Source organism: Nicotiana sylvestris, chromosome 4 (genome assembly GCF_000393655.2).
Source record: "Nicotiana sylvestris chromosome 4, ASM39365v2, whole genome shotgun sequence".
Classification (NCBI taxonomy): domain Eukaryota; kingdom Viridiplantae; phylum Streptophyta; class Magnoliopsida; order Solanales; family Solanaceae; genus Nicotiana; species Nicotiana sylvestris.
Genome location: NC_091060.1, coordinates 122207673 through 122235340, shown reverse-complemented (window position 1 = coordinate 122235340; position 27668 = coordinate 122207673). Strand labels below are relative to the sequence as shown.

General features: G+C 37.5%; 1 protein-coding gene across 1 annotated transcript; it reads left to right on the top strand.

The window, feature by feature from the left end:
* Positions 1-2372: 2372 nt before the first annotated feature.
* LOC104219117 (uncharacterized) lies at positions 2373-3310 on the top strand. Its single transcript, XM_009769748.2, has 2 exons — positions 2373-2648; positions 2780-3310. The coding sequence occupies exons 1-2, from the start codon at positions 2373-2375 to the stop codon at positions 3308-3310; spliced, it is 807 nt and encodes a 268-aa protein (XP_009768050.2).
* The last annotated feature ends 24358 nt before the right edge of the window (positions 3311-27668 follow it).

The window sequence follows — 27668 nt, the reverse complement described above, 5'->3', positions numbered from 1 at the left end:
AAAGCAAGAGTTAAGAAGACATTAAGTAGACAACGTGGACGAGGCCATTAGGGCTGTTCATTTGGATCGGATATCCGAAATCCGAACCAATCCATTCAATTTTGAATTTCGGATTGGATCGGATTTCGGATTGGTATATCTTAATCCAATCCAATCCGAAATCCGAAATTATTAGGACATGTATAAATACTACACTTTAATTTACATCAACCTCTAAGTTATTACCTTTACAATTGCTAGATTTAGCTATATTGGCACCATAGTACTCTCATAATTGCATAAACATGAATTTTTCTTAATGTATTGCCTCTTTTACAAAGAAAATATACATATTAGTTTAACTTTGAGGCATAATAATACGATCTGATATCCGATCCGATCCAAACTTTAAAATCTGATCTGATCCGATATAATTCGAATCGGATTCGGATTGCATTTTCTAGAATCCGAAATCCGAAATTCGAATCTGAAATATGCTAAATCTGATCCGATCCGATCCGTGCACAGCCCTAGAGGCCATAGCAGTAGCCGCATTGACTTCAAGATGGAGCCTGCCAAGTCCATAGAAGACATCGCCGAGAAGGGTGAGGGAGATCATGACAAGGACAACAGGGAAGGCATGGCCAAGGTATACAAGGTAATGGCAAGAGACCATCTCATAACGGATAGGGGCCCAAGAGAAACGGCAAGGGGCCCAAAAATGGTAGCAAGTACGTGCCTTAGAGGATGCTACTTCTTTAAAGGATCACATCGGGCAAGTGAATGCCCAGAGTTGGGGAAACTTGCAGCAATGATCGGGAATTTTGCTCAAGCATACAAGGGTGACACAGGAGGGACCAACTACATTGAGGGGATGCGCTTGGAATCTAAGACAAAAGTAGTAAATTCCAAAGCCTATCTTGGCGCCATGCAAATGGAGCATGGAGGTAGCGAGAAAAGTTGGGAGGACATAGTTGAAGTGGATGGTGAGTTACAAAGTGATGGCACGCTATCGGGCATAGACGATGCAACAAGCAGAGGGGTCAAGATTGCCAGTACTGGGACCGCAGAGGGAAGCCAAATAGGAAGTGGAAGCATGGACCCGATGCTTGAGAAGATGCTAGACTTGGTCAAGTAATGGAGAGATTCATGCCAAGAGCAAGGAGCGGCATCCGATGAGCGGAGGATCGAGGCCATCATTGCTATCCATCCAAAGAACAAATGGGGCAAGAAGAAAGGTGACGAGTGCCTTATGACATGGGAAGGCGAACCGCTTCATAGGGCATCATGGCTAATGGACAAAGATATCTGGCAATGCCAAGGCGAGGTGCACATATACATGTCGATGCTTTGTGCCGGGGGCGGCACACAATTGGGTAGGGGGGATGGGGGGAGTGTCATGATCCGCCACATCATCATGCCACGTAGGTGCCACTTGGCATATATTTTTGCCATATGGAAAGCTTACATAGGAAAGAGGAAGGTTCTAGAAAAATAGAGGTTTCCCTAAGAAGACCTTAGAACCCTATGGAATTGCTAGAAAAGTACTTGGAAAATTCTAACTATGTAGAGAATTCTAGATAGGGGACTTACTTGTAAATAATAAAGGACTTTTGTAATAGGAGTAATTTTATTTACTCACTAGCCCTGGCAGACTAGTATGTAAAGGGGATATTCATCTATATCTCATTAGGCAAAATAATCAAGTTCTTTACAAAAAAAAAAAAAATCCTTTGGAAAATTTCTCTTACCTTTTTTATCTAACATTTCCTTAGCGATCTTGAGTATAGTAGTTTAGGGTGACTTGACATAGCAAAATCGTGAGCAAGTTGTGCAAGAACATGAGCAAATTGTCAAGCACCGCACGTGCACTTAGTAAGTCTAAAACGTGACATAGTGTTCTCTTTTTTCATGTTACTAACTCACCTGATGTTGTCTCTTAATAAAATATCCTAACAATGTACCACTTGTTATGATAAATATCACATTATGGTGGATGTCTACTCTTCTTCCATGATCTTCATCTCAAATGCTTAATGACATATTCAATGACATATTTTGTATGTTCAATGACATATTCCATGACATATTTTCTTTACTTTTTATGCCTATATAAAGGCCTTGTAATAGATAGGAAAATACACACAATTGAAGAAGAAATAAGAATCTCTCTTCCTTTCTTTCTCTCTATATCTCTTAGTTTGTTTTTGCTTGTTCTATATTGTTATTTTGGGTTATATTTTATAACACGTTATCAGCACGAGGCTCTACCATCTCAAGAAAATCTTTGAGAAAATTAAGGTATAATTTTTCTCAAATTTGTATTTTTTTAAATTATGTCTGATATTATGAAAAGAAAGTTCGTTGCCCTTGAAATTTCGGGCAAGAACTATATGACATGGGTATTGGATGCTGAAATTCATTTAGATGCAATGGGTCTTGGAGACGCCATTAAAGATAAAGATAAAGAATCTACCCAAGATTGTGCTAAGGCCTTGATTTTCTTGCGCCATCACCTTGATGAAGGGTTGAAAATTGAATATCTCGCAGTGAAAAATCCACTTATTTTGTGGAATAGTTTAAAGGAAAGATATGACAACTTAAAGTTGGTCACTCTTCCACAAGCACGATATGATTGGGCTCATCTTAGGCTCCAAGACTTTAAGTCTGTTTCTGAATATAATTATGCTATGTTTAGAATTACTTCTAAATTGAAACTATGTGGAGATAATATCAGTGACATGATATGCTTGAAAAAACGTTTACAACGTTTCATGCCTCCAATATGGTCTTGCAACAGCAGTACCGAGATAAAGGCTTCACAAAGTACTCTCAGTTGATTTCTCTTCTACTTGTGGCTGAACGAAACAATGAATTGCTTATGAGAAATCACGAAAATCGACCCACTGGGTCTACACCATTGCCTAAAGATGAAGAGGTGTATTCCCATTATACTAATCGTGGAAAAGGTCGTGGTCATATTCGTGGTCGTGGCCATATCCAAGGAAGAAAATTTCCCGGTGTTAATCATCCTCCACCGAAAAATAACTTCCAAAAATGGAAATGGAAAGATGAGAAGCGAAACGCAGAGGGTTCAGAAACTAAATGCTATCGTTGCAGTGGAAAAGGGCATTGGGCAAAAATTTATCGCATACCAAAATATTTGGTTGAGCTTTATCAAGCATCTCTGAAGAATAAAGGCTCTGAAGCCAATCTTGTCTATGACAATGAATTTGACATCACCCACTTGGATGTGGCAAATGTTTTTGAGCACTCTGATGAAAAAATAAACCACTTGATCGGTGATGGATCTGTGGTTAGAGATGATTGAGCAATTTAATTTTTATGCTTTCCTACTCGTAGTATGTAATGAATAAACATCTCGTAATTTTTATTGCACTTTATAATTCTTCTTATGTAGTTCTTAAGAATATTTTTATTTCCGAAATTTTATAAATTTCACAAACAAGGAGTAATATCCTATTAATTAGTATTCTAGTCTCAGTGATCTTTTAACAATTTTAACTTTTCTTTACGTTGCTTTAATTCTCTTTAAGAAAAGGTTTACAAGCACCCTGGAACAACTTTTGTTACTTCACCCTCAATTTTTTTATGAGTATGTTCTTTTCTTACACGGATCAATTATTTTTCATACAATGTGTTGGAAAATGCAAATAATTTATACATGTAAATAAATTTGTTGTAGTTGTATTAGTCATATGTGTACTTGTATTATTTTTGCGTAATTATTTGTATAATAATTAGAATTTACCAGAAAATGCATTAAAGGCTGATATTGAATTATTGGTTTAACTTTATTTCTTTTCCATTTTTCTCTAAAAATACTAATATTTATTCATATACTTCTTTTGTATGTCAAACTACGGGAAGCAAATATGGATATCTTTCAAAGCAAACTTGGATCAAAGTTCAATTGTAAAAATATTTGCTTAATTGATTCATGTACGACACATATAATATTTAAAGAGAAGAAATATTTCTCTCATTTAAGTATGTGTAAGGCAGATATTACTACAATTTATGGTAGTAGTAATCTAGTTGAAGGCTCTGGAAGAGCTATTATAACTCTGCCTATGGAAACAATAATTATCATAGAGAATGCAATGTTCTCTTCCAAGTCCAAGAGGAACTTGTTGGGTTTTAAAGATATCCGCAGAAATAGATTTCATATTGAGACAATAGATAAAAATAATATGGAGTATCTCATCGTTACCAAGAATGTCTTTGGCCAGAAAAGAATTATTGAGAAGCTCCCATCTTTATCTTGTGGCCTGTATTGGACAAAGATTAGTGCAATTAAGGCACATTCTACCTTAAACCAAAAGGTTACTGTTTCCAGTACTTTTGTACTTTGGCATGATTGATTGGGCCATCCTGGATCAATTATGATGAGACGAATCATAGAAAACTCAAATGGGCATCCATTAAAGAATTTGAAAATTCTTTTAAATAATAAATTTTCTTGCACTTCTTGTTATCAAGGCAAGTTAATTATAAGACCATCACCAACAAAGGTTGGGATTGAGTCCCCTGCGTTTTTAGAACGTATACAAGGGGACATTTGTGAACCTATTCACACACCTAGTGGGTCGTTTAGATATTTTATGGTCTTAATAAATGCATCTTCTAGATGGTCTCATGTATGCCTATTGTCATCTCGCAACCTCGCGTTTGCAAAATTAGTGGCACAGATAATCCAATTACGAGCACAATTTCCCGATAATCCAATTAAGTCTATTAGACTTGATAATGCTACTGAGTTTTCATCCCAAGCATTTAATGATTATTGCTTATCAATTGGAATAAAAGTGGAACATCCTGTAGCTCATGTTCACACTCAAAATGGCCTTGCAGAGTCTTTAATTAAACGTCTGCAATTGATAGCAAGACCGTTACTCATGAAAACGAAGTTGCCCACTTCTGTTTGGGGTCACACCATTTTGCATGCAGCAATGCTAATTCGTCTCAGACCGACAAATTATCACAAATATTTCCCGTTGCAATTAGATTTGGGTCATGAACCTAATATATCTCATCTAAGAATTTTTGGATGCGCTGTATATGTATCTGTAGCACCCTCATATCGCACCAAGATGGGTCCCCAAAGAAGGTTAGGAATATATGTTGGGTTTGAATCACCCTCCATTATTCGCTACCTTGAAACATTAACGGGAGATTTGTTCACTGCTCGTTTTGCAGATTGTCGATTTGATGAGGCATTTTCCCCAAAATTAAGGGAGAAATTAGTGAAACCAAACGTGAAATTTTGTGAAAAAATACATCATTGTCTCATCTTGATCCACGTGCCTCTATTTGTGACACAAAGGTGCAAAAGATTATCCATTTGCATAAAATAGCAAATCAAATGCCAGATGCATTTACAGATCTAAAAAGGATAACAAAATCACATATCCATGCAGAGAATGTTCCAATCCGTATTGATGTCCCTATTGGACAATCTTCTAGTGTCATAGCTAATGAGTCAAAAGCACGCCTAAAACATGGCAGACCATTAGGTTCTAAGGATCGAAATCCTAGAAAAGGGAAAACAAATGATCAAGATGACACTACAAAAGAGTCTCATAATGAAATTCACGATTTAACCAATCCTGAGATTCATGAGGAAATCAATGAGCCTGGGACTCAAGAAAATAAGGAACTATCAATAAATCCAATCGATATTGAGACAAATTTGAATCGAATGGATATAGTGGTGGATTACATCTTTGCATATAATGTTGCATCTAGCATTATGTAAGAAAGTGAGGATCTTGAACCTCAATCTGTTGGAGAATGTCAACAAAGACTTGATTGGCCAAAATGGCAAGAAGCAATCCAATTAGAGTTAAGTTCACTTGCAAAATGTGAAGTTTTTGGGGCTATAGTCCAAACACCTAATGGTGTTAAGCCTGTTGGCTATAAATGGGTCTTTGTACGCAAAAGGAATGAGAAAAATGAGGTACAAAGATATAAGGCACGCCTTGTTGCATAAGGATTTTCACAAAGGCCTGGTGTCGATTATGAAGAGACATATTCTCCTATTATGGATGTTATAACATTCCGTTATCTCATTAGTTTTGTTGTCCATGAAAAGTTTGACATGCATTTAATGGATGTAGTTACAGCCTACCGTTACGGCTCACTTGATAATGAGATATACATGAAAATTCTCGAGGGATTTAAAATGCCTAACGCATAGAATTCAAAGTCCCGGGAAATATTTTCAATCAAATTGGAAAGATCTTTGTATGGTCTAAAGCAATCAGGAAGAATGTGGTATAACCGTCTTAGTGAGTATTTATTAAAGAAGAGTTATATAAATGATGCCATTTGTCCATGTGTTTTTATAAAGAAAAAAACACCGGAATTTGTTGTACTTGCCGTATATGTCGATGACATAAACCTTATTGGAACTCCTACAGAACTCCAAAAGGCAATTGATTATTTAAAGAAGGAATTCGAGATGAAAGATCTCGGAAAGACAAAATTATGTCTCGGTTTGCAAAATTGAACATTTGACAAATGGGATTTTTGTTCATCAATCTGCCTACATTAAAAAGGTATTGAAACGGTTTTACATGGATGGAGCACATCCATTAAGTACTCCGATGATTGTTCGATCACTTGATGTGAATAAGGACCCGTTTCGACCTCAAGAAAAGAATGAAGAGCTTCTTGGTCCTGAAGTACCATATCTTAGTGCAATTGGTGCACTAATGTATCTTGCTAACACTACAAGGCCTGACATAACTTTTTTGGTTAATGTCTTAGCAAGATATAACTCTGCTCCTACAAGGAGATACTGGAATGGGATCAAACACATATTGCGATATCTAAAAGGGACTACTGATATGAAATTATTTTATGGCAATGATTGCAATCCCGATCTTGTTGGTTATGCCGATGCTGGGTATTTATCTGACCCGCATAAGGCTCGATCCCAAACAAGTTATGTGTTTACATGTGGCGGCACTGCCATATCTTGGCGAACGACTAAGCAATCAATCATGGCTACTTCTTCTAATCATGCTGAGATAATTGCTATTCATGAAGCAAGTCGAGAATGTATTTGGTTGAGGTCTATAATACATCTTATCCGAGACAAATGTGGTTTTAAGTGTGAAAAACTACCCACAATTTTGTATGAAGACAATGCAACATGCATAGCCCAATTGAAGGGAGGATTCATAAAAGGAGATAAGACAAAGCACATTTCACCAAAGTTATTTTTTACACATGATCTTCAAAAAAATGGTGATATCAATGTGCAACAGATTCGTTCAAGTTATAATATGGCTGATTTGTTCACCAAATCTCTACCAACATCAACCTTCAAGAAACTGGTGTACAAAATTGGGATGTGAAGGCTCAAGGATGTGAGTTGATGCTCTCATTAGGGGGAGTTAATATGCGTTGTACTCTTTTTCCCTTACAAGGTTTTGTCCCACTGGGTTTTCCTTGCAAGGTTTTTAACGAGGCAACTAAAAGGCGTATTTCTAAACATGTGTGCTCTTTTTCCTTCACTAGGATTTTTTTCCCATAGGGTTTTTTCCTAGTAAGGTTTTAACGAGGCACATTATCTTTGGACATCCAAGGGGGAGTGTTATGATAAATATCACATTATGGTGGATGTCTACTCTTCCATGATCTTCATCTCAAATGCTTAATGACATATTCAATGACATATTTTGTATGTTCAATGACATATTCCATGACATATTTTCTTCACTTTTTATGCCTATATAAAGGCCTTGTAATAAATAGGAAAATACACACAATTGAAGAAGAAATAAGAATCTCTCTTCCTCTCTTTCTCTCTATATCTCTTGGTTTGTTTTTGCTTGTTCTATATTGTTATTTTGAGTTATATTTTATAACACTACTAATAATTTCTTAATAAGTATATAAAACTTAAATCCATATCTTTATCTGAAAAGTTTTATTTTGTGTCTTATACAACTGACACTAGTTGTATGAAACTCCTTTTTGTCTCACAAATTTATGGACCCCAATCTTACACTTCTGGTCCACAAAAATCTGGGTCCATAAATTTGTGAGACAAAAAAGTTATCTCCTACAACTAATGTGACTTGTATGAGACGCAAAATAAAATTTTCCTCTTTATCTAATGGATAATTTGCATCAGTGCTAAAGTGTTATTTCTGAAAAAAGAGCTACTCCATTCGCCATTTGGTAAATTTTAAGAATTTGTCCAGTATAATATTTATGCCGAATTGTCTTGCAAATATGATGGTCAATGTATTATTCAGTTTCTCTGTTCAAATCTAATAATGCCCAAGTATTTAAAAGACAAAAACAAAGATTACAAAGTGTTGAGAGACGATTCGAAACCCTTTTGGACCCAAAATTAAATCATGGCTTCTTCCAGCGACTCCAGCCAAGATTCTTCCGGCGACTCCAGCCAAAATGACAGCTTTACAAGTAGTAGTAATTTGATAAATCATCCATTTTTGAAGAAACAAAAGTTGTGCGTGACCAAAACCCTATATCAAATTAGTTAGTTACCGGACTCAGTGCTAGTTCAAATACTCTCTCTTTTGCCTACGGCAAAGGATGCATTCAAAACCTGTATTCTCTCTAAAAGGTGGCGCTACCTCTGGGCTTCAGTTGATAACCTCAATTTCACTCGTACAAGTTACCGGAAAACAAACGACTTCGTATCCTTTGTTGACTATGTGATAGCTCATTTTGTTTCTTCCAAAATAAAAAGATTAAAGCTCGACTGCAATCGCCTGTATCCATACAAGTCGCATATGAGCCGATGGCTTAGTTTTGCTGTTGAAAAAAAAGTGGAAGATTTTGTATACTGGTCAAGTTCTAATAGGAACGGTTGCACATTGCCTGAATCTTTTTACACCTGTTCCTCGTTGGTAACATTACATTTGAAATTTTATTGCTTTGATTCTGGAGCGGCCATACAGTGGAAGTCTCTAAAGAGCATAAAGTTGGAGTATTTGGTGTTATCCGATGAGGATATCGTGAACTTAGTGTCAGGTTGCCTAATCAATTTGCCTACTGATTTTATTACTTCCTGAATCTGGGCAGTTTCAAGCAGCAGGAAAATAACAGTTTTAAAACCCAGAACTCAATCAACCTACAAGATTGACACCGGACATGATTTTTATAAACCAGGTGTCTAAGCTGTAAACTGATTACTGATTTTAGCGGCTGATTTTATTTTAAACCCTGTAGGCATGATTTCTAAGTGCAGAAGCTGATTAACAAACCTTATAGGCATGACATCCAAATGTAGAAATGATTTCAATCTTATTGGCATGGTTTCTAGAATGTAGAACTGATTTTACAACCTTTAGGCATGATATCTAAATGCAGAAACTGATTTAAAACCTTATAGGCATGGTATCTAGATGCATGAACTGATTTAAAATCTTATAGGCATGATATCTAAATGCGGGAACTGATTTAAAACCTTATAGGAATGATATCTAAATGCATGAATTGATTTAAAACCTTACAGGCATGATATTTAAATGCATGAACTGATTTTAACACTTATTTGCATGAATGACTAAGTGTCAAGACTGATTTCTATATGTGTTTCCTATAGGCATGATTTCTAGGAGAGTAAAGTATCAATTAAATGCCAAGCAGACTTAACAAGGAAATTCCTAGAAACATGATTTCTAATGCACACATGAAGGTTTTGAAGACATAATTATCGATGCAAAATTGAGAAACGACTTAGAAGCATGTTTTCTAATGTTGTGAAGGATGAAAATTCTGGATTTAAGGAATTAGATGAGTCCTATAGGCATGTTTTCTCATGCACATAAGTAAACAAACATCGCAGCAACCTATAGGCATGATTTCTACCTGTTCCCAACAAAATATATATAAGAATTCCTCCAAGTTTTACTAATAACCCCAATATCTGTTTTACAAGTAATTATTATTACAAACCAAATATAAATGGATTAAAAAATGAAACTACTATACTATAGGGAGCCTAGATAGGCCCAAAAGTAATCCTGGAAGCCAGACCTTCAACCAAGTCTGAAACATGTCAATATTCTCATAGTACACCCAATGGTTTCCTGGTGTGTCAAAGTTCCCAAGGGCCTCAGGGACCTTGGGCAATGCTCACACTAGAATACTTTTAAAGAAACATTTTGTGAGCAAGTTTTGGAGAGCCAGTCCCAATGTGTCAGAGTTTAAAGGAATCTCATGGACTCCTAGGCAGTGCTCACATTGGAGGGGCAGGACCTTAGATGTTTTAAGAGTAGGAGTTGACAACTGTTTGGATTTTTTTGAGTAAATAGGAACAAACAGAGTTATTTCAACACTTGGGATTCAAACAAGGATTCCAGCAATCAAACAGTAGACAGAAACATGATCACAATCACTTCAAGCAAAGTTTTACATTGCCTAGATTCAACTTAGTTCATTAATTACTACTAGATGGGCATATGGACATGTATTAAACAAGGAACATCAGGCTAGGGTCAGTTTACCATTCCGGCAGTCATGCAGAAAGGTAGCAGAAGTTAGAGGCATAGAAATCATGAACTAATCAGAAACCTGTGAGCACGTGAATTTTGCCCTACATGAAATACTCCCATAAATTCAAAGCAAAGTAATTTCGTTTCATTATTTGCAATTTTGTGGATCTTGTGGCATTTGCTGTTAATTATTTGCATTTTTGTCTGTGCATTTCGTTTGTTAATTAATGAAAATATACAAAATATGCTGCATTTGCATTTAGGATTTAATTTTTTGCATGTTTGAAATAATTAGTAATTTAGTGTCTTATAAAAATGGAAAAATCACAAAAAAAAGTTCGTTTTTGCATTTTTATTTTTATTTCTCGAATTTTGTTAGCTTTCTTTAATTTGGTATTTAATTAGTTATGGTAATTATTTTTAGAGTCTAATTAGTTTAATTTGATAGGATAATATTAGTTTTAATAATTAATTTAGGATTTATTTCTAATTTTGAAAAGAAAAGAAATTTGGAAATTGAAAAAGAGAAAAGATTCAAAAAAACAAAGGGAAATTTGGATTTGGGCCATTTAACTAAACCCCCTTCAACCCAATTGCCCTCCAGATCTGTACAATTCCAGCCCAAACCCTCCTCTACTCGGTCCGGATCCCCCTTCAAGCGAAACGACGTCGTTTCGACCAGTGTCAATCTGAGTCGTTGATCCCCACTTGATCGAACGGCTCGGAACTGAAGTTTGGGGAGTATTTATATGTCCAAATCCGTTCCCCCCTCAAAACCCCTCTGCTAAGCACCCCACCAGGACACCCAGACCTAACCCTATCGGAGCCGCCTCAAAACTCCACCGCCTCTCCTGGCAGCGCCACCGTGAACCGCTACCAAACTTATACCAAACACCCCCCTCCTTCTCCTCTCTCTGAATCTACAAGTCCCCGCCCTCGAATCAACCTAGAATGGCTCGAATATGGCTTTGAAAGAAAACCCTAGCTGAGTCGCCCCAACAAATCCCCAGCCTCTGGTAGCAACACCTACCCCGACCCTACCCAAAATCACACCCTATAACCACCTCACTCCCCTTTTTCTAAATCCCGGACTGATTTTCTTCGAATCTGCTCAGAACTTCTCGAATCTTGGGGTGTACCGAAGGTTTCAGACCGTAACAGACTTTTTTCGTGTATTTTCACATGAAAATACACGATTAAGGGCTATTCCAGTCAGAAATTTGAAAAGCCCTCCAAAATTTGTGGAATTGGCTTTCTGGTTGATATTCAGGTATCTTCTTTGTCCGCTTGTTTAGTTGTTTATCTTTTTATTCTTTGTTTCTGCTTCATCTCCGCTTCTGGGTTTTGTCATGCATGCATGATTAGTTCAGGGTCCTTTCTTAATTAGTCTAGCAGTTCAGTTAATTCCCTCCATTCAAACGTTGTTGATTTTGAGTTTTCTGATTGCATTCGGTGAATAAAACTCTTGGAAACAATAGCTTCTCATTTTGGGATTTGAAATGAATTGAAAGTGTGTTGTGAAAAGTTTTGGTTCAAACTTTGTTGAGGGTTACTGATCCATTGGATTTTTGAGTTGATTTCATTGTTCTGATTACTGAATCTGGGTTAACTGCTACTGCCTACTGCTGAGCTTCTCACTTCTGCTGACATTTTGCTTTCTAGGTACATGACTATGAACTTTATTTAATGTAAGGTTGCATTTGAAGAAATGAAATGGACATGGAACCTTGGAGAAGTGCATTGAATTTGCTCATTCCTATAGCTTAGTCGTACTTTTGTCTTGTTCATAAAATGTCACTCATGTCTTTGGGAAACTATCAGAATGTGTAGATCTTCCCTTTGTCATGTTCACTCTTAATTGTTTAGCTGTAAACATGCCATGTAGCACTGGTTGGATCATGGACTTTGGTCTTTGAATAAGTTCGAACTCATGTTAGTAAGACCTTAAGTTTTGTAATTGCTAATTTCACACTGGTTTGTTATGGATTTTTGTTAGTTTTTGGTTGTGCGTTTCTGTTGTGTCTCTCAATGATTTTCTTTCTGATTACTTACCTTCCTGTCATCTCATATTATATTTACTCTAAAATTTATATGTTAACAAAAGCAACATGTTTCATATGTAAGTATGAAATTTTAGATACGGTTTTTCCATTTAAGATCGATCAAAAACTGACGATCTCCATTGCGAAAAGATAAAAAATATAAATAATCATAGTTCTTACAAAAGACCGTTCATGAAATATAACAAGATGACAACAGATTATCATATCGTAATGAAAGATAAAATTATAGTTTATCCTTAAATTTTTTTCCTACTAACCAGGGATAATAATGACATTATATAAATTCTGTCAATTTTATTTTTATTTTTTTGGGTTGACTTTTTGGTCAAAGGGAATATTGTTACCCTACCCTAAAAGGTTAAAGGAGGTAAGATGGAATTTACTCTAGTTTAAATTCTATGCCAACATACACATAGTGAATCTCCTGTCCTCTAGAAGTGAATTTTTTAAAATAACTTACTTAAAAGTACGAAGACGCGAAATGTCGTTTGCCTTTTTTACCTTTTAAAGAGAGATTTCACAATAAATAAAATAGTAATTTAATTATTTTCCTAATAGTTAGAACTTTTCCCCCCTTAATATTTAGGACTTTAAAATCAACTAAAATTATAGTTATAAAATATTTTCTTATTAAAACTATTTAGGAAGTCCTAATATTTAAGAATTTAAATCAAGTAAGCTTTAATTTATGTAAATTCTCTCCTTGTTTGTATTGAATAAAATAAGTACTAGCGTATAATTATAAGTATTGTCACACCTCCTTTTTCTACCCCGAAAGAGGGTATAAGGGAGTTTTCTCCAATTAAAGTGACAATCGAAACAGGATTAATTATTAGATTCAGAGTCGCCACTTGGGATAATTTATGATGTCCAAGTCACTGGTTTAAAATCCCGAATCGAGGAAATTAACTCTTATTTACGGTCTGCGAACACAGAAATCCGGGTAAGGAATTCTATTAACCGGGAGAAGGTGTTAGGCATTCCCGAGTTCCGTGGTTTTAGCACGGTCACTTTGATCATACTTGGCTTATTAAATTGTTTAACTACTCATTTAGAACCTATGTGCTTTCACCTCTTTTAATTAAAAAATTATCCTAAAACGAGTCATGCGTACGTGTACTCATTTCGTTTGGTGCGTCAAAAATCATGTCACGCGTACGTGTCCACAATTCCTAACACTTTGTTATTTAAGAAAAGTTTGGCCAAAGTTGCGAGAACACATACCTTAATTTATTTTGAAAATGATCGTAATTATGTCACGTGAAAGAAAATAATAAAGGACAATGACCGGCTAAGAATTTTCAATTCCAATATTATTCACTGACCAAAACGAGAGAAGAAAAAGCTAACAGAAAATTTTGTGACTAATTTTTGCTATAGATATCAAAAGTCTATATTCATTTTTTAAGACCAATTAATCGAAAACTCTAGTATGTCAGAACTAATGAAAATTTTTTAAAGAAAAATTAAAAGAACTAAGGAAGAAACACACCTTATGTTTTCATATTGTCCAACAACGAAAAGAAGAAAAGGAAAAAATCATTTAAAGAGCCAATTGAAAATTTTTGTTTAGCCGTCCAAATGGCAAATCAGCTCAACATATATATTCATTGTAACAGTTCTATATATGATCAAATCTATGCTCACTCGAGCATTAGCAGAATTTATTATACGAATTTGAAGAACAAACCAACAGTCAAAATAAGACAAACTAAATAAAACGACATTGTTAAAACCCCAACATAACTTCTTTTAATGGCTCATCAAGCTCGATTCAGAACAGAAATAAAGGGGTGAAAAAGATGAACCTGTTTTAATATATGAGAAACTGAAAGTACAGGGCTTCAAATCTAACTGAGGAAAACAGCGACGAAATCGAGCAGGAACCGCGAACCCGAATCGGAAACACAGACCACACTTCGAACGGAAACTTCGACTACGCAGCAGTCAAACTGTTTCTCTGCCTTCCTTCCCAATTTTTATCCCCAAAATTTGTTCCCCCAATCTCTGTCCGTGTGTGCGTGTTTTGTAGAGGATGGAAAGGCTGGTGGCGATGGTGAGAGAATGAGGGGGAAGACGAGGGAAAATGAGGAGGGTCGCTGGGTCTGTTCAATTACTGAAGAAGATGAAGCTAGGGGTGTTGTTTTTTGTTCAGAAAAAAGCCATGGAAGGCTCCTTGAAGAAGATGATCAATAGGGGGGTCCGATTTTTTGTTTTTGCAGCTGATAGCTAAGTCTAGGTTTTTAGGTCTAGGTCTAGGGTTATTTTAGGGTGAAGGTTATTTTAGGTTTTAAAATCTGATAGGCTAAGGTATTGAGCTTTAAAACTTGGGCCTTTATAACCAAATTTGCTTTAAATTAGCTTAATTAACCAAAAATCTATTCACCCTGCATCAACTCTTGCATATAAAATAAAAAACAAAGATAAAAATACTACCAAAGTATTAATTAGCCCTGCTTAAGTAGAAATAACTATTAAATTAAAACTAACCATTAAAACAAACCAATTAATTTTTATTTTTTGTGACAAAATAAAGTAAAGGGGTCAAAATTAATTAAAATAACTTTATTAGACCTAAACTAAATATTTAAATGCTAAAATATGTAAAATCTTGGGGAGGGTCAAAAATCACATGTCTGCAGCTGCCCTTCTTTCACTGGAAACATGAAGTATTTTCAAACAAAGAACAACTAGATAGGTTTTTTTGACCCGACCCTTATTTTAAGGAGACCAAAAACTAAGAAAAAGGAGAATGTGACTGAGCCCTGGTTGTCACACCTCCTTTTTCCGCCCTCGCGGGGGCGTAGGGAGTTTTTTCCAATTAAAGGACAGTCGAAACGGGATTTATTTCTTTATTTCAGAGTCGCCACTTGGGAGATTTAGGGTGTCCCAAGTCACCTATTTTAATCCCGAATCGAGGAAAAGAATGACTCTGTATTACAGTCTGCGCACCAGAAATCCGGATAAGGAATTCTGTTAACCCGGGAGAAGGTGTTAGGCATTCCCGAGTTCCGTGGTTCTAGCACGGTCGCTTAACTGTTATATTCGGCTTGATTATCTAATATAATACGTATTATAAACTTATGTGCAAATTTTATCCCTTAGCCGCTTTTATTATTCTTTTTATTTATTGTTATTATTTTACGAAAAATTGCAACATTGTGAAAACGTATTTCAAATCACGTCGCAATCAATTGCACCCGTGGTTATCGACACATTTCGACTCCGTTGAGATTTAGATTTGGGTTACATAAATGCACACCCGTATTTAAGGAAATAACATTATTAAATACGCGCCTAGAGCGACTAGCGTGTCATTATTTTGGGTAGGGCCGTGAAATTTGCTAAAACGGCTCCTCCCTAATTCTAAGCAATTAACTGTACATTTATTGAGGGCCCCGAAATCTATACATTTCATTAAGCGAGGCTCATCTCATTTATTTTAAATGGACAAATCTTAAAGCGACTACATTTTTTCTATAAAAATTAGTCTCTAAAATAAAGAAAGAAAAATCCTAATTAATTACTAGCTTTTATAATTTTAAGAAAACATGACATGCTAATTGCTTGGTTAATACAAATATTGATGAAAAAAAAAAGAATTTTACTCTTAATTTCGAAATTTTAAATAAAATAAAAATTCAACAACTAATATTCAAAATAAACAAATATAGCTAGATTAAAACTCAGCATTGTTATTATTTTTTTTTAAAAAAATATTATTGAGATTAATTATTCACAATCATTTGAAACTAGATTTAACCATAATTACTAAAGCTTATTAGAAAGTTTATTAGACTTAAACGTTCTTCTAATCTTGCTTAAGCTCAAGTCATGCCTTAATGCCTAATTTACGATGTTTAATTTAAATTCATGTTTTAACTAAATTTAGCTACTTGTTCATGATCAACCTACAATCTTGAAGCCTTCATAGCTAGTGAATTAACCTGTTTTGCCGAACTGATTTATTACAGACTAACTTATGATATTATTTTCTTATTCCAGCTATTATTTAGTAATTCATGAAATAGCTTAAATACAATCAACAAAAGAAACAAAGAAAAAAAAACGAAATTAAAACTTCAAATTTTCATTCTTCATATGTATTCATGCTTCATATTTCGGATTACAATAACCAGCTTTTCAGTTGTGTACCTGATATTGGAAGCAAAAGAAAATGAATATGAGAATCAGCAGCAGCAGTAAAATCAGTACAACACAGCAACAATAGCCCAGCAACAGTAACAAACCAGTGGAGTAGTAATCCAAAAAAAAACAAAATCTTCCAGCTTTGATGAAACAACAATTAATTCTGATTTCAAACAACAAAAGAAAGCAGAATATTTTTTTTTAGTTTTTATTTTTATTTTTTGAAAGCTTAAATATTTTTCGGAATTTTCTATCTCTTAAATGTTCAGCCCTTTTCTCTCTCTTATTTTCAGATTTGTTTCTCTCTCTCGTATCTGTGTATTTTTTCTCTATCTCTCTGTCTATATTTTTTGATTTCAAGACCTCACATATATAACCCATCCCATAAACCTTTCAATTAATTAAAATCCATACTTTTCTCTACCCAACCCATTATCTTTCCACTCATCCCCATTACATTAAATAAACATATCACACCACCCCATTTCATTTTGTCCCCCATGCTTCATTTAAAATAATGCAAGATTCCCCTTTAAATTAAATCTTGTCCCCCCTTTATATTAAATAATCATATCACAACCCACCCCATTTCATTTTGTCCCCCATGCTTCAAATAAACAATTACAAAATGTACAATTCCTAAACTACCCCTTCCGACCTTACTGAAATTACCAAACTACCCCTGAACGTATTACAAATTTACCAAACTACCCATCAGCTATAACACATCAATTAATCAAACTTAACCAAAATATAGACAATATGATCAATTTCTAACAATGTTCAAACAACAATATGAACACGGATGAACATCATAACAACAATATCACATGAACACGATTTTAACAACATTTCAACAACAAATCACATGAACACAAATTGAACAACAAAGGACAACTAAAATTTGATAGAATCAATATTTTAGCAACAAACAATCCTATTTTCGGATTCAACAACTACAACAAACAAGTATATTTAGATTTCTAAATTCAATCATATTGAACTTAAAATCCACTCTAACAACATTACAACAAACAATTCTTATATTAAACTTTAAACAAGATTATGAGACCAATTCAAGAAATAATCACAAATGGTAAACAAGAAATCAAACTATACACATTTCGGATTCAAAATCAAACAAACATCAAAATCAAACAAACATAATATGAACATGAATTAAATCTAAAAATAAAAACGACGGATTCAAATGACTAAAACCAACATACTTTCCTTATTACAACTAAATTCTTTTAGGCAAATGACAAAACAAAAACTAAGAAGAAACAATTATGAATTTAAACTTGAACTTAACAATATTAACAATTTCCGGAAAATATATCAAATACATGAAATAAATTGAAGAAACAATTAATTAAATTTCAATTTGAATCTAACAAATATTAAAACTAACAAATATTTATCTAAACAATAATACAAACATGAAATAAACATGAAAAACAACTAATTAACTTCCATTTGAAATCTGAAAATTAATTTAACAAAACACATGAACAAAGTAAAAATTAATTCAAACGATAAACAAAACAAACATTTGTTGATTTTAGATTCAAGAAATATCAAAACAAAATACGGACAAAATAAAATTCAAAAACTACTAACCGGACTGAAACGAAGAGTGTATGGACTGACTCGACGAACCTCGACCAAAGCTCGACCACACGACGATGAACGAATCTAAGAAGCAAGCTGATGCAACGCCGACTTAAGGGTGCGGGCAGCAGCGAAAAAAACAAAAGCAGCTGGGGGGTGCGTTTGGTTTTGTACGCGAAGCAGAAGGAAGAAGACGAGGGTGAGGCAACAACGTCCAGCAACAACCATGGCGAAGAAGAACGCAACAACATTCTGGCCGCGTAAATGGTGGACGCGCAGCAGAAGCGACGACGAAGCAGCTGGGGGTTCGTTTGGTTTGTTCGCGTGAAAAAGATGAAGGCAGCAACGGAAGCAGATGGGTCAGTAGGTTGACGGCGAAGCAATAGCGCAGCAGCAGCTCGGAGGAAGATAAGAATGGAGCATCTACGCGGGGAGGAGGAAGGCAGCCATTGACGTCGAGCTCAAGCTCGAGCTTGACGCCGGACGACGAAGATGAAGCAGAAACAGTCGCGTGGTCGCCTGGGCTGCTCATGGTCGAATACTAAGCAGCTGCGAATTTGGTGATGGTGAAGCCGAAGGCAGCGGGGTGGGTCATCGACGGGAAGCTGGGCAGCCATGGTTGCTCGTTGACGATGGGTTGTTCGACTACTAGCGAAGGGTGGTCGATGGAGGGGTTGTGCGCGGGTGTGAAGGTGAGTAGCCATGGTTGGCTATGGCAGCCATTGGAGGGGATGGGCGACGTGCAAACATGGGAGTTGGGTGATTTTTGAGATTTTGGAGAGGAAGAAGATGGAGGGGGGGCGGGTAGGCTTAGGTCTTTTTTTAGGGTTTTTGGTTTTTTTGTTTTGTTTTGTTTTGTGTTGGATGAAAAATGAAGAGGGGTTGTTGGGTTAATGGGGCGGACCGGGTTGACCCAGTCTGAAGTGGACTGGGTCATGGGGAAGATTGGGCAATTATTTGGGCCTGGGTTGAAATTTGAAGAAGTGGCCCAATCCGATTTTTCTTTGTATTTTTGTTATTTTTTCTTCTTTTATTTTCTAAAACTAAATTATAAAAGTACTTAAATTATTATTAAGAACTAAATTAAGTTATAAAAGCGCAAATTAACTCCCAATAACAATTAACGCACAATTAAGTAATAATTAAGCATAAAATTGTTCATTTGGACATTAAATGCTAAAAATGCAAAAGATGCCTATTTTTGTAATTTTTAATTTTTGTAAAACAAACTTAATTACTAACAAATTGTAGAATTAAATCCTACATGCAAAATGCGACATATTTTTGTATTTTTATTAACTTAACAAATAAACAAACACAGACAAATACAAATAATTATCCAAAAATAGCACAAAATCTCACAAAATTGCACACCAAGGAAAATCATTTTATTTTGCATTTTTGGGAGTATTTCTCATATAGGGAAAAAATCACGTGCTTACAGCTGCCCCTCTTTGCCCGGAGACACGAAGGGTTTTCGTGCAAAGATAAAGCGAGCGATTTTTGCCCATCCGAGTACTCCGTGTGAAGCATTTTTTCGAAAAAGATTTAACCGAACCTTTGCTTCAAAGGTTTCCTAAATATCCCTGGCTAAAGGGGAATCAGGTTAATGTAGTTCAGGAAGTTTTGGTAGCTAGGACTACCGTGGGACTGCAATGTTACTACTGTTGCATGCTGTTATCACTGCTTACCGATCTCCTTATTACACCGTGCTTAAAATAAAACAAGAAGTTAGGCTAGACTGAAATTTGTTCTTGTTGCCTTGCTTTCTTATCGGCTTGTGTTTTCTCCGGTGCTTTTCTTCCTTGAACTTGGAATGATACTGGCCATTTGCTTTTCTGAATACCAGTTTTCATCATTTTGCTCGGTCCGCTGGGGACATGGCTTTCTTCATCAGACTTGTTATGTTGGGCATGATTTAATGTTCAACAGCTGCTTCTTTCTGAACGCCTCTTTTCTTCCTTTTGACTCATGCGCCTGAATTTGTGCTGGGATCTCTTGTTGCAACCTTCTGTTTCCCGGTGCTGGGGATTTTATTGTTTCCTGCTGGGGATTCTTGTTGTAACCCTCTGTTTTATTGTCTTCTGACTTGATCTTGAAACGTATGCCTCTGTTGTATGGGCGGGCTCCCAACTTCAATACTTGAAAATTAATGCTGAATGTATTCCTCTGTTATCTGGGCAGGCTCCCAACTTCAATGCTCGAAATATAAATACTGAAATGTATGCCTCTGTTATCTGGGCGGGCTCCCAACTTCAACACTTGAAATGAAAAGACTGAATGTATGCCTCTGTTCTATGGGCGGGCTCCCAACTTCAACTCTTGAAATGAAAAGACTGAATGTATGCCTCTGTTATCTGGGCGGGCTCCCAACTTCAACACTTGAAATGAAAAGACTGAATGTATGCCTCTGTTCTATGGGCGGGCTCCCAACTTCAACTCTTGAAATGTAAAGACTAAAATGTATGCCTCTGTTCTATGGGCGGGCTCCCAACTTCGACAACAACCTTAAAAATAAACGCCATTCCTCTCTTCAGGCGGGATCCTGACTTCAACCAATAAATCACCATTCTGTTATTCAGGGGGGCTCCTGACTTCAACCAATACTTGAACTGTGTGTCTCCGTTCTTCAGGCGGACTCCTGACATCAGACTTGAAAAGTATGTCTCTGTTCTCCAGGCGGACTCCTGATTGCTAAATTTAAAATTGAATGTCTCTATTCTCCAGGCGGACTCCTGACTTTTGAAATTTAAACTGTATGTCTCCGTTCTTCAGGCGGACTCCTGACGTCAAACTTGAAAAGTATGTCTCTGTTCTCCAGGCGGACTCCTGATTTTTAAAATTTAAACTGTATGTCTCCGTTCTTCAGGCGGACTCCTGACGTCAAACTTGAAAAGTATGTCTCTGTTCTCCAGGCGGACTCCTGATAACTTGCATTTTATCCTGATTAGTGCTTGTTTTTCCCCCTGGAGAATTCCTCTTCAACAACTAACTTTTCTCCCCCTGCTCAATCAAAGAAAATTTTGTCAGTTTAAAACGGTGGTTAGTTGATGGCATTCTTGCTGAAAAATCCTTCCACTGCCTTGCTTTGTGTTGACTAATTTCCACGTACTGACCCTGAACCACTTGACTTTCTGACCAACTTTTAGATTTCCCAACCTCTGGCGACCTAAATGTTTTACACCCCTGCTGTTATTTCACTTTTCTGACCTTTTTGTTTGAGTTTTCGCCTTTCCCACGACATTTCCCAATCATTTCACCGATGAAACTTCCGTTAATTCCCTGTATTCCACTTGACATCAAGTTGTTTTTGACATGCTCTGACCACGTTGTGCTTTACAATTCTAGAAGCTGGTAGTGAACTTTGAAGTCCTTTCTGCTTGCATTGAACAAAACTGGCACTGAAACATCTCAGCTAGATAAAACCCTCAAAAGAAAATGAAATGCAATGATTCTTGAGTTAAGGATAAGAAGAATCCAAAACCAGATGACTGTTTGAAAAGAGAAGGAAAAGAAACTTATCTGAGCGAGACAACTAGTACCAATGGTCAAGACATGCATTTTGGATTAATCAGCCCAATCTGTCCAAACAAACAACTCTCAATTGCCGTACCTCATTGCCCAGAACTTCCATCACTTGTTTGATTTATCTAGACCTTAACCTTGTTTCCCTGCGGTACCGCGAAACGGTTTCTATCAACATACCTTTCTCAGTTTTCCATTTCTTATCTCACCTTCGCCTTGAGGTGCCCGTAAAGGTTTTCACCAACAAGACTCTCTCATTTATTTTTCTCTCAGCTCCCGTCGCCTTACGGTGCCCGTGAGGGTTTTCACCCATAAGACTCTCTCATTTATTTTTGTTCTTCTTGCTCGAACCAGAGTGTTGCCCCTGTCGTGGGTTATTCCTACCTGTTCATCTTGGCATTTCTCAAAACTGATCATAAGGTCTTTCTTTGGACCGTAATGTAGGCTTTTGGATTGAGTTAGAAAGAAAGGTATAAAAGGCTCAAAACAATTCCAATGGGTTCAAATTACAACTTTCGGAATCCAACTTTCATAACAATCACCATTTCTGCCCCAGTTTCTTGCTTGGGGATTTTTGGATTTCTATTTGGTATGACTGAACCTCGGAGTAAGGCTGCCTACGTACCCTTTCGGGATCAAGTCAAACGTAGTTCACTTGGCGAGACTACGTTGTTATGTTTCTCTTCTTTCCCTTTTTTTTCTTCACTTTTCTTTCTTTTCTTTTTCTTCTTTTCTTTTTCTTCTTTTTTTTTTTTTTGTTCGGCACTTGTGTTCTCTGATAATGCTGCTGATTCCGAAAGAGGTGTATGAAAAATATGTAAGGCTCGAAAGGGATAACAAGGGATATGAGTGTTTGGATAGCAGAACAAAATGCCTTCATCATTTCAATCTTTAAGATATGCCAAATACGAACAGATACATTCAGAAAATAAAGAAATCATACATAATATCTCTTGACCGCATCGGAATTGATGGTCATTTCTACACATTTTCCTTCCACATCTGTCAAATACAATGCTCCATTAGACAACACTCTGGTTACCACAAATGGTCCCTGCCAGTTTGGGGCAAATTTTCCTTTTGCCTCAGCCCAATGAGGCAAGATCCGCCTCAGTACTAATTGCCCGACTTCAAATTTCCTTGGACGTACCTTTTTGTTGTATGCTCTTGCCATTCTTCGTTGGTACAGTTGGCCATGACACACTGATGCCAATCTTTTCTCATCGATCAAACTCAACTGCTCAAGACGGCTTTTCACCCATTCATCATCATCGATCTCAGCCTCTGCAATGATTCGCAGAGATGGGATTTCCACTTCTGCGGGTATTACTGCCTCGGTACCATATACCAATGAGTAAGGAGTCGCCCCTACCGAGGTACGCATGGTGGTGCGATATCCTAACAATGCAAAAGGCAATTTCTCGTGCCATTGTCTAGATCCTTCAACCATCTTCCGGAGTATTTTCTTTATGTTCTTATTGGCCGCTTCAACCGCACCATTTGCCTTGGGACGGTACGGAGTAGAGTGCCTGTGAGCAATCTTAAACTGCTCACATGTCTCCTTCATCAAATGACTATTAAGATTAGCCCCATTATCTGTGATGATTACCTTTGGGATCCCAAACCGACATATGATATTTGCATGCACGAAGTCAACTACAGCCTTCTTGGTCACAGACTTGAATGTCTTCGCTTCCACCCATTTGGTAAAATAATCTATAGCTACCAAGATAAATCTGTGCCCATTTGACGCTGCTGGATCAATTGGCCCAATAACATCCATGCCCCATGCGACAAAAGGCCATGGCGCAGACATCGCATGTAATTCTGATGGTGGAGCATGAATCAAATCTCCATGTATTTGGCATTGATGACACTTACGCACAAAACTGATACAATCTCGCTCCATCGTGAGCCAATAATAACCTGCTCGGAGAATCTTCTTTGCTAGAACATACCCACTCATATGCGGTCCGCAAACTCCGGAATGCACCTCAGTCATGATAGTTGTGGCCTGCCGTGCATCTATACATCTCAACAAACCGAGCTCTGGCGTTCTTTTGTACAGTACTCCTCCACTAAGGAAAAACCCACTTGCCAACCGTCGAATTGTTCTTTTCTGATCACCGGTGGCCTGCGTTGGATACACTCCCGCTTTGATGTACTCTTTGATATCATGGAACCATGGCTCTCCATCGATTTCCTCTTCTATCACATTGCAGTAAGCATGCTGATCACGGACTTGAATCTGCAATGGATCAACATAGGCCTTATCTGGATGGTGCAACATTGACGCCAAAGTAGCCAAAGCGTCAGCAACCTCATTATGAATCCTTGGAATGTGTCTGAATTCTATGGCCTGAAAACGCTGGCAAAGCTCATGCAGACATTGTCGATACGGTATAAGCTTCAAGTCCCGTGTTTCCCATTCCCCTTGAATCTGGTGTACCAGTAAGTCCGAGTCACCCATGACCAAGACTTCCCGTACACCCATATCCACAGCTAATCTCAATCCCAATATACACGCCTCATATTCTGCCATGTTGTTTGTACAGTAGAAACGAAGCCGAGCTGTAACGGGGTAATGCTGACCTGTTTCCGAAATAAGTACTGCTCCTATTCCCACACCCTTCATATTTGCAGCCCCATCAAAGAAAAGTTTCCATCCCGACTTCTCAGCTTGTTCTAATTCTTCAATGTGCATTATCTCTTCATCAGGGAAATAAGTTTTCAAAGGCTCATAATCTTCATCAACGGGGTTCTCAGCCAAGTGATCGGCTAATGCCTGTGCTTTCATGGCAGTCCGTGTCACATAGACAATGTCGAACTCTGTAAGTAAGATCTGCCACTTTGCAAGCCTTCCTGTGGGCATGGGTTTCTGGAAAATATACTTCAACGGGTCCAAGCGAGATATAAGGTAAGTGGTGTAAGATGACAAGTAATGTTTCAATTTCTGTGCCACCCAAGTTAGGGCACAACATGTCCTTTCCAGATGAGTATACTTGACCTCGTAAGATGTGAACTTCTTACTGAGATAGTAGATAGCCTGCTCCTTTCTGCCCGTAACATCATGCTGCCCCAGTACACAGCCGAATGAACTGTCCACAACTGTCAGATATAGAATCAAAGGCCTCTCTGGTTCTGGTGGGACCAACACAGGTGGGTTTGACAAATACCCCTTTATCTTATCAAAAGCCTCCTGGCACTCATCAGTCCATTTGACCGCGACATCTTTCTTAACAATTTGAAAATTGGTTCACATGTTGCCGTGAGCTGAGCAATGAACCTGCTGATATAGTTCAGTCTTCCCAACAAACTCATCACCTCGGTTTTGTTTCTTGGAGGTGGCAATTCCTGAATAGCTTTGATCTTTGACGGGTCTAATTCAATACCTCTCCGGCTAACTATGAATCCCAACAACTTCCCAGATGGAACCCCGAAAGCACATTTCGCAGGATTGAGCTTAAGATTGTACCTGAGAAGCCTTTGAAAGAATTTTCTCAAATCTCTGACATGTTCAGATTGCTGTCTAGACTTAACGATCACATCATCCACGTATACCTCAATTTCTTTATGTATCATATCATGGAAGATAGTTGTCATGGCCATCATATAAGTTGCCCCAGCATTTTTCAAACCAAACGGCATGACCCGATAACAATACGTTCCCCACGGCGTGATGAATGCCGTCTTTTCTACATCTTCCTTATCCATTAGAATCTGATGATAACCCGCATAACAATCCACAAAAGAGCCAATATCATGTTTGGCACAATTGTCGATCAGTATATGGATGTTGGGCAGTGGGAAATTATCTTTTGGGCTTGCTTTGTTAAGGTCTCGATAATCGACGCACACCCTGGTCTTGCCATCTTTCTTTGGCACAGGCACGACATTGGCTAACCAAGTGGGGTACCGTGTAACCTGAATGACCCTTGCCTCAAACTGCTTGGAGATCTCTTCTTTGATCTTCACACTTATGTCTGTTTTGAACTTTCTCAACTTCTGCTTGACAGGGAGGAGTGCTGGATCAGTGGGCAATTTATGAACCACCAAATCGGTGCTTAGACCCGGCATATCATCATATGACCATGCAAAAACGTCTTTGTACTCATGCAATACTTTAATTATCTCCTCCTTGAGTTGTGGCTCCAAATGAACACTTATTTTAGTTTCCCGTACATTGTCTTGGTCCCCTAGATTAACTGCTTCTGTGTCATTTAGGTTAGGTTTGGGTTTTTCTTCAAAGTGACTTAATTCTTTACTAATTTCCTCATAAGCTTCATCATTATTACAATCCATCCCATCATCACACTCGATCTCTTGTATTATTACTTCTGAACTAGATTGGCTTTTAAAACTGGGCCGAAGATTCCTCATGCATGTCATGTCATTGATATCAGCATAAAAAGAACTGTACAAAGAAAAGAAAAGAAAATGGAAAGAGAATTAGGGACGAAGAAAATTGCATTTCATTAAACGTAAAGACAACAAGGTTTTAACTCATCCAAACGGACGGAACATAACAACTGGATTACAAACCCTGGAATAATCCAGGTGACAAAAGGAAAACAAAACCCACTACCACGACTCCCTCCGAACTGGAAGAGGAGTAGCTTCCCAATTGTTGATGTTAGCATGTGGTCCGATGTACTGTATGTCTGCTCTGCTTGACCCTTCCCCGGCCTCAACCATGTTTACTTCAGCAAATACTTTCTCAAACACCTTATCCAAATTCCCATCCGCCTCAATTAACGAACCTGACATCTTTGCCAATGATTGTTTCTTAATACTCGGTCTGACGAAGGACCTGGACAATCGAGGAATTGGTTTAGGGAGCACCCAAGCTTTCTTCTTCAATTTACGGGCCTTTCTGACATCTGCCGCTGTTGGTTTGAACCCTAACCCGAAGGTGTCCAGATTTTTGGGCAAAGACACAGGTTGAGTAATGCCCTGCAGTTCAACCCCCAAACCCTTCCCGGGCACGAACCCATTATTCAACATTTCTGATACTACCATGACAGTCGTAGCTGACACCCTGGGACATGGCATGCTTTTACCCTCAGGCAACCTGCTCACCGGAACCGTGTCGAGGATCTGATACACCCATGGCCCCTTATCATCTTTGGTCTCTATAAAGGGTATAATGGCATCATTCACGGCGCATGTGGGATCTTCCCCATGTAACACAATTTCTTGTCTGTGCCACTCGAATTTGATCATTTGGTGCAGTGTGGAGGGCACGACTTTTGCCGCATGAATCCACGGTCGACCCAACAAAAGATTATAGGATACTGCAGCATCCAACACCTGAAATTCCATCGTGAACTCGACTGGGCCAATAGTCAATTCGAGTACAATATCCCCTACTGTGTTTGTTCCCCCTCCATCGAACCCTCGAACACAAATGCTATTTTTGCGGATTCTATCCTCATCAATCTTTAACTTGTTCAATGTGGATAACGTGCAAATATTAGCGCTCGACCCGTTATCGATTAGTGCCCGAGTAACCATTGAACCTTCACATTTGACCGTCAAATAGAGAGCCTTGTTGTGTTCTGTGCCTTCCATAGGCAATTCATCATCAGAAAATGCTATCCTGTTCACTTCAAAGATCTTGTTGGCAATTGTCTCTAAATGGTTTACTGAGATTTTGTCAGGCACATGAGCCTCATTCAATATCTTCATTAAAGCTCGGCAATGCTCATCAGAGTGAATTAATAATGACAACAACGAGATTTGGGCCGGTGTTTTTCTCAGTTGCTCAACAATGGAATAATCTTGTCCTTTCATCTTTTTCAGAAACTCTTCTGCTTCCTCTTCCGTTACAGCTTTT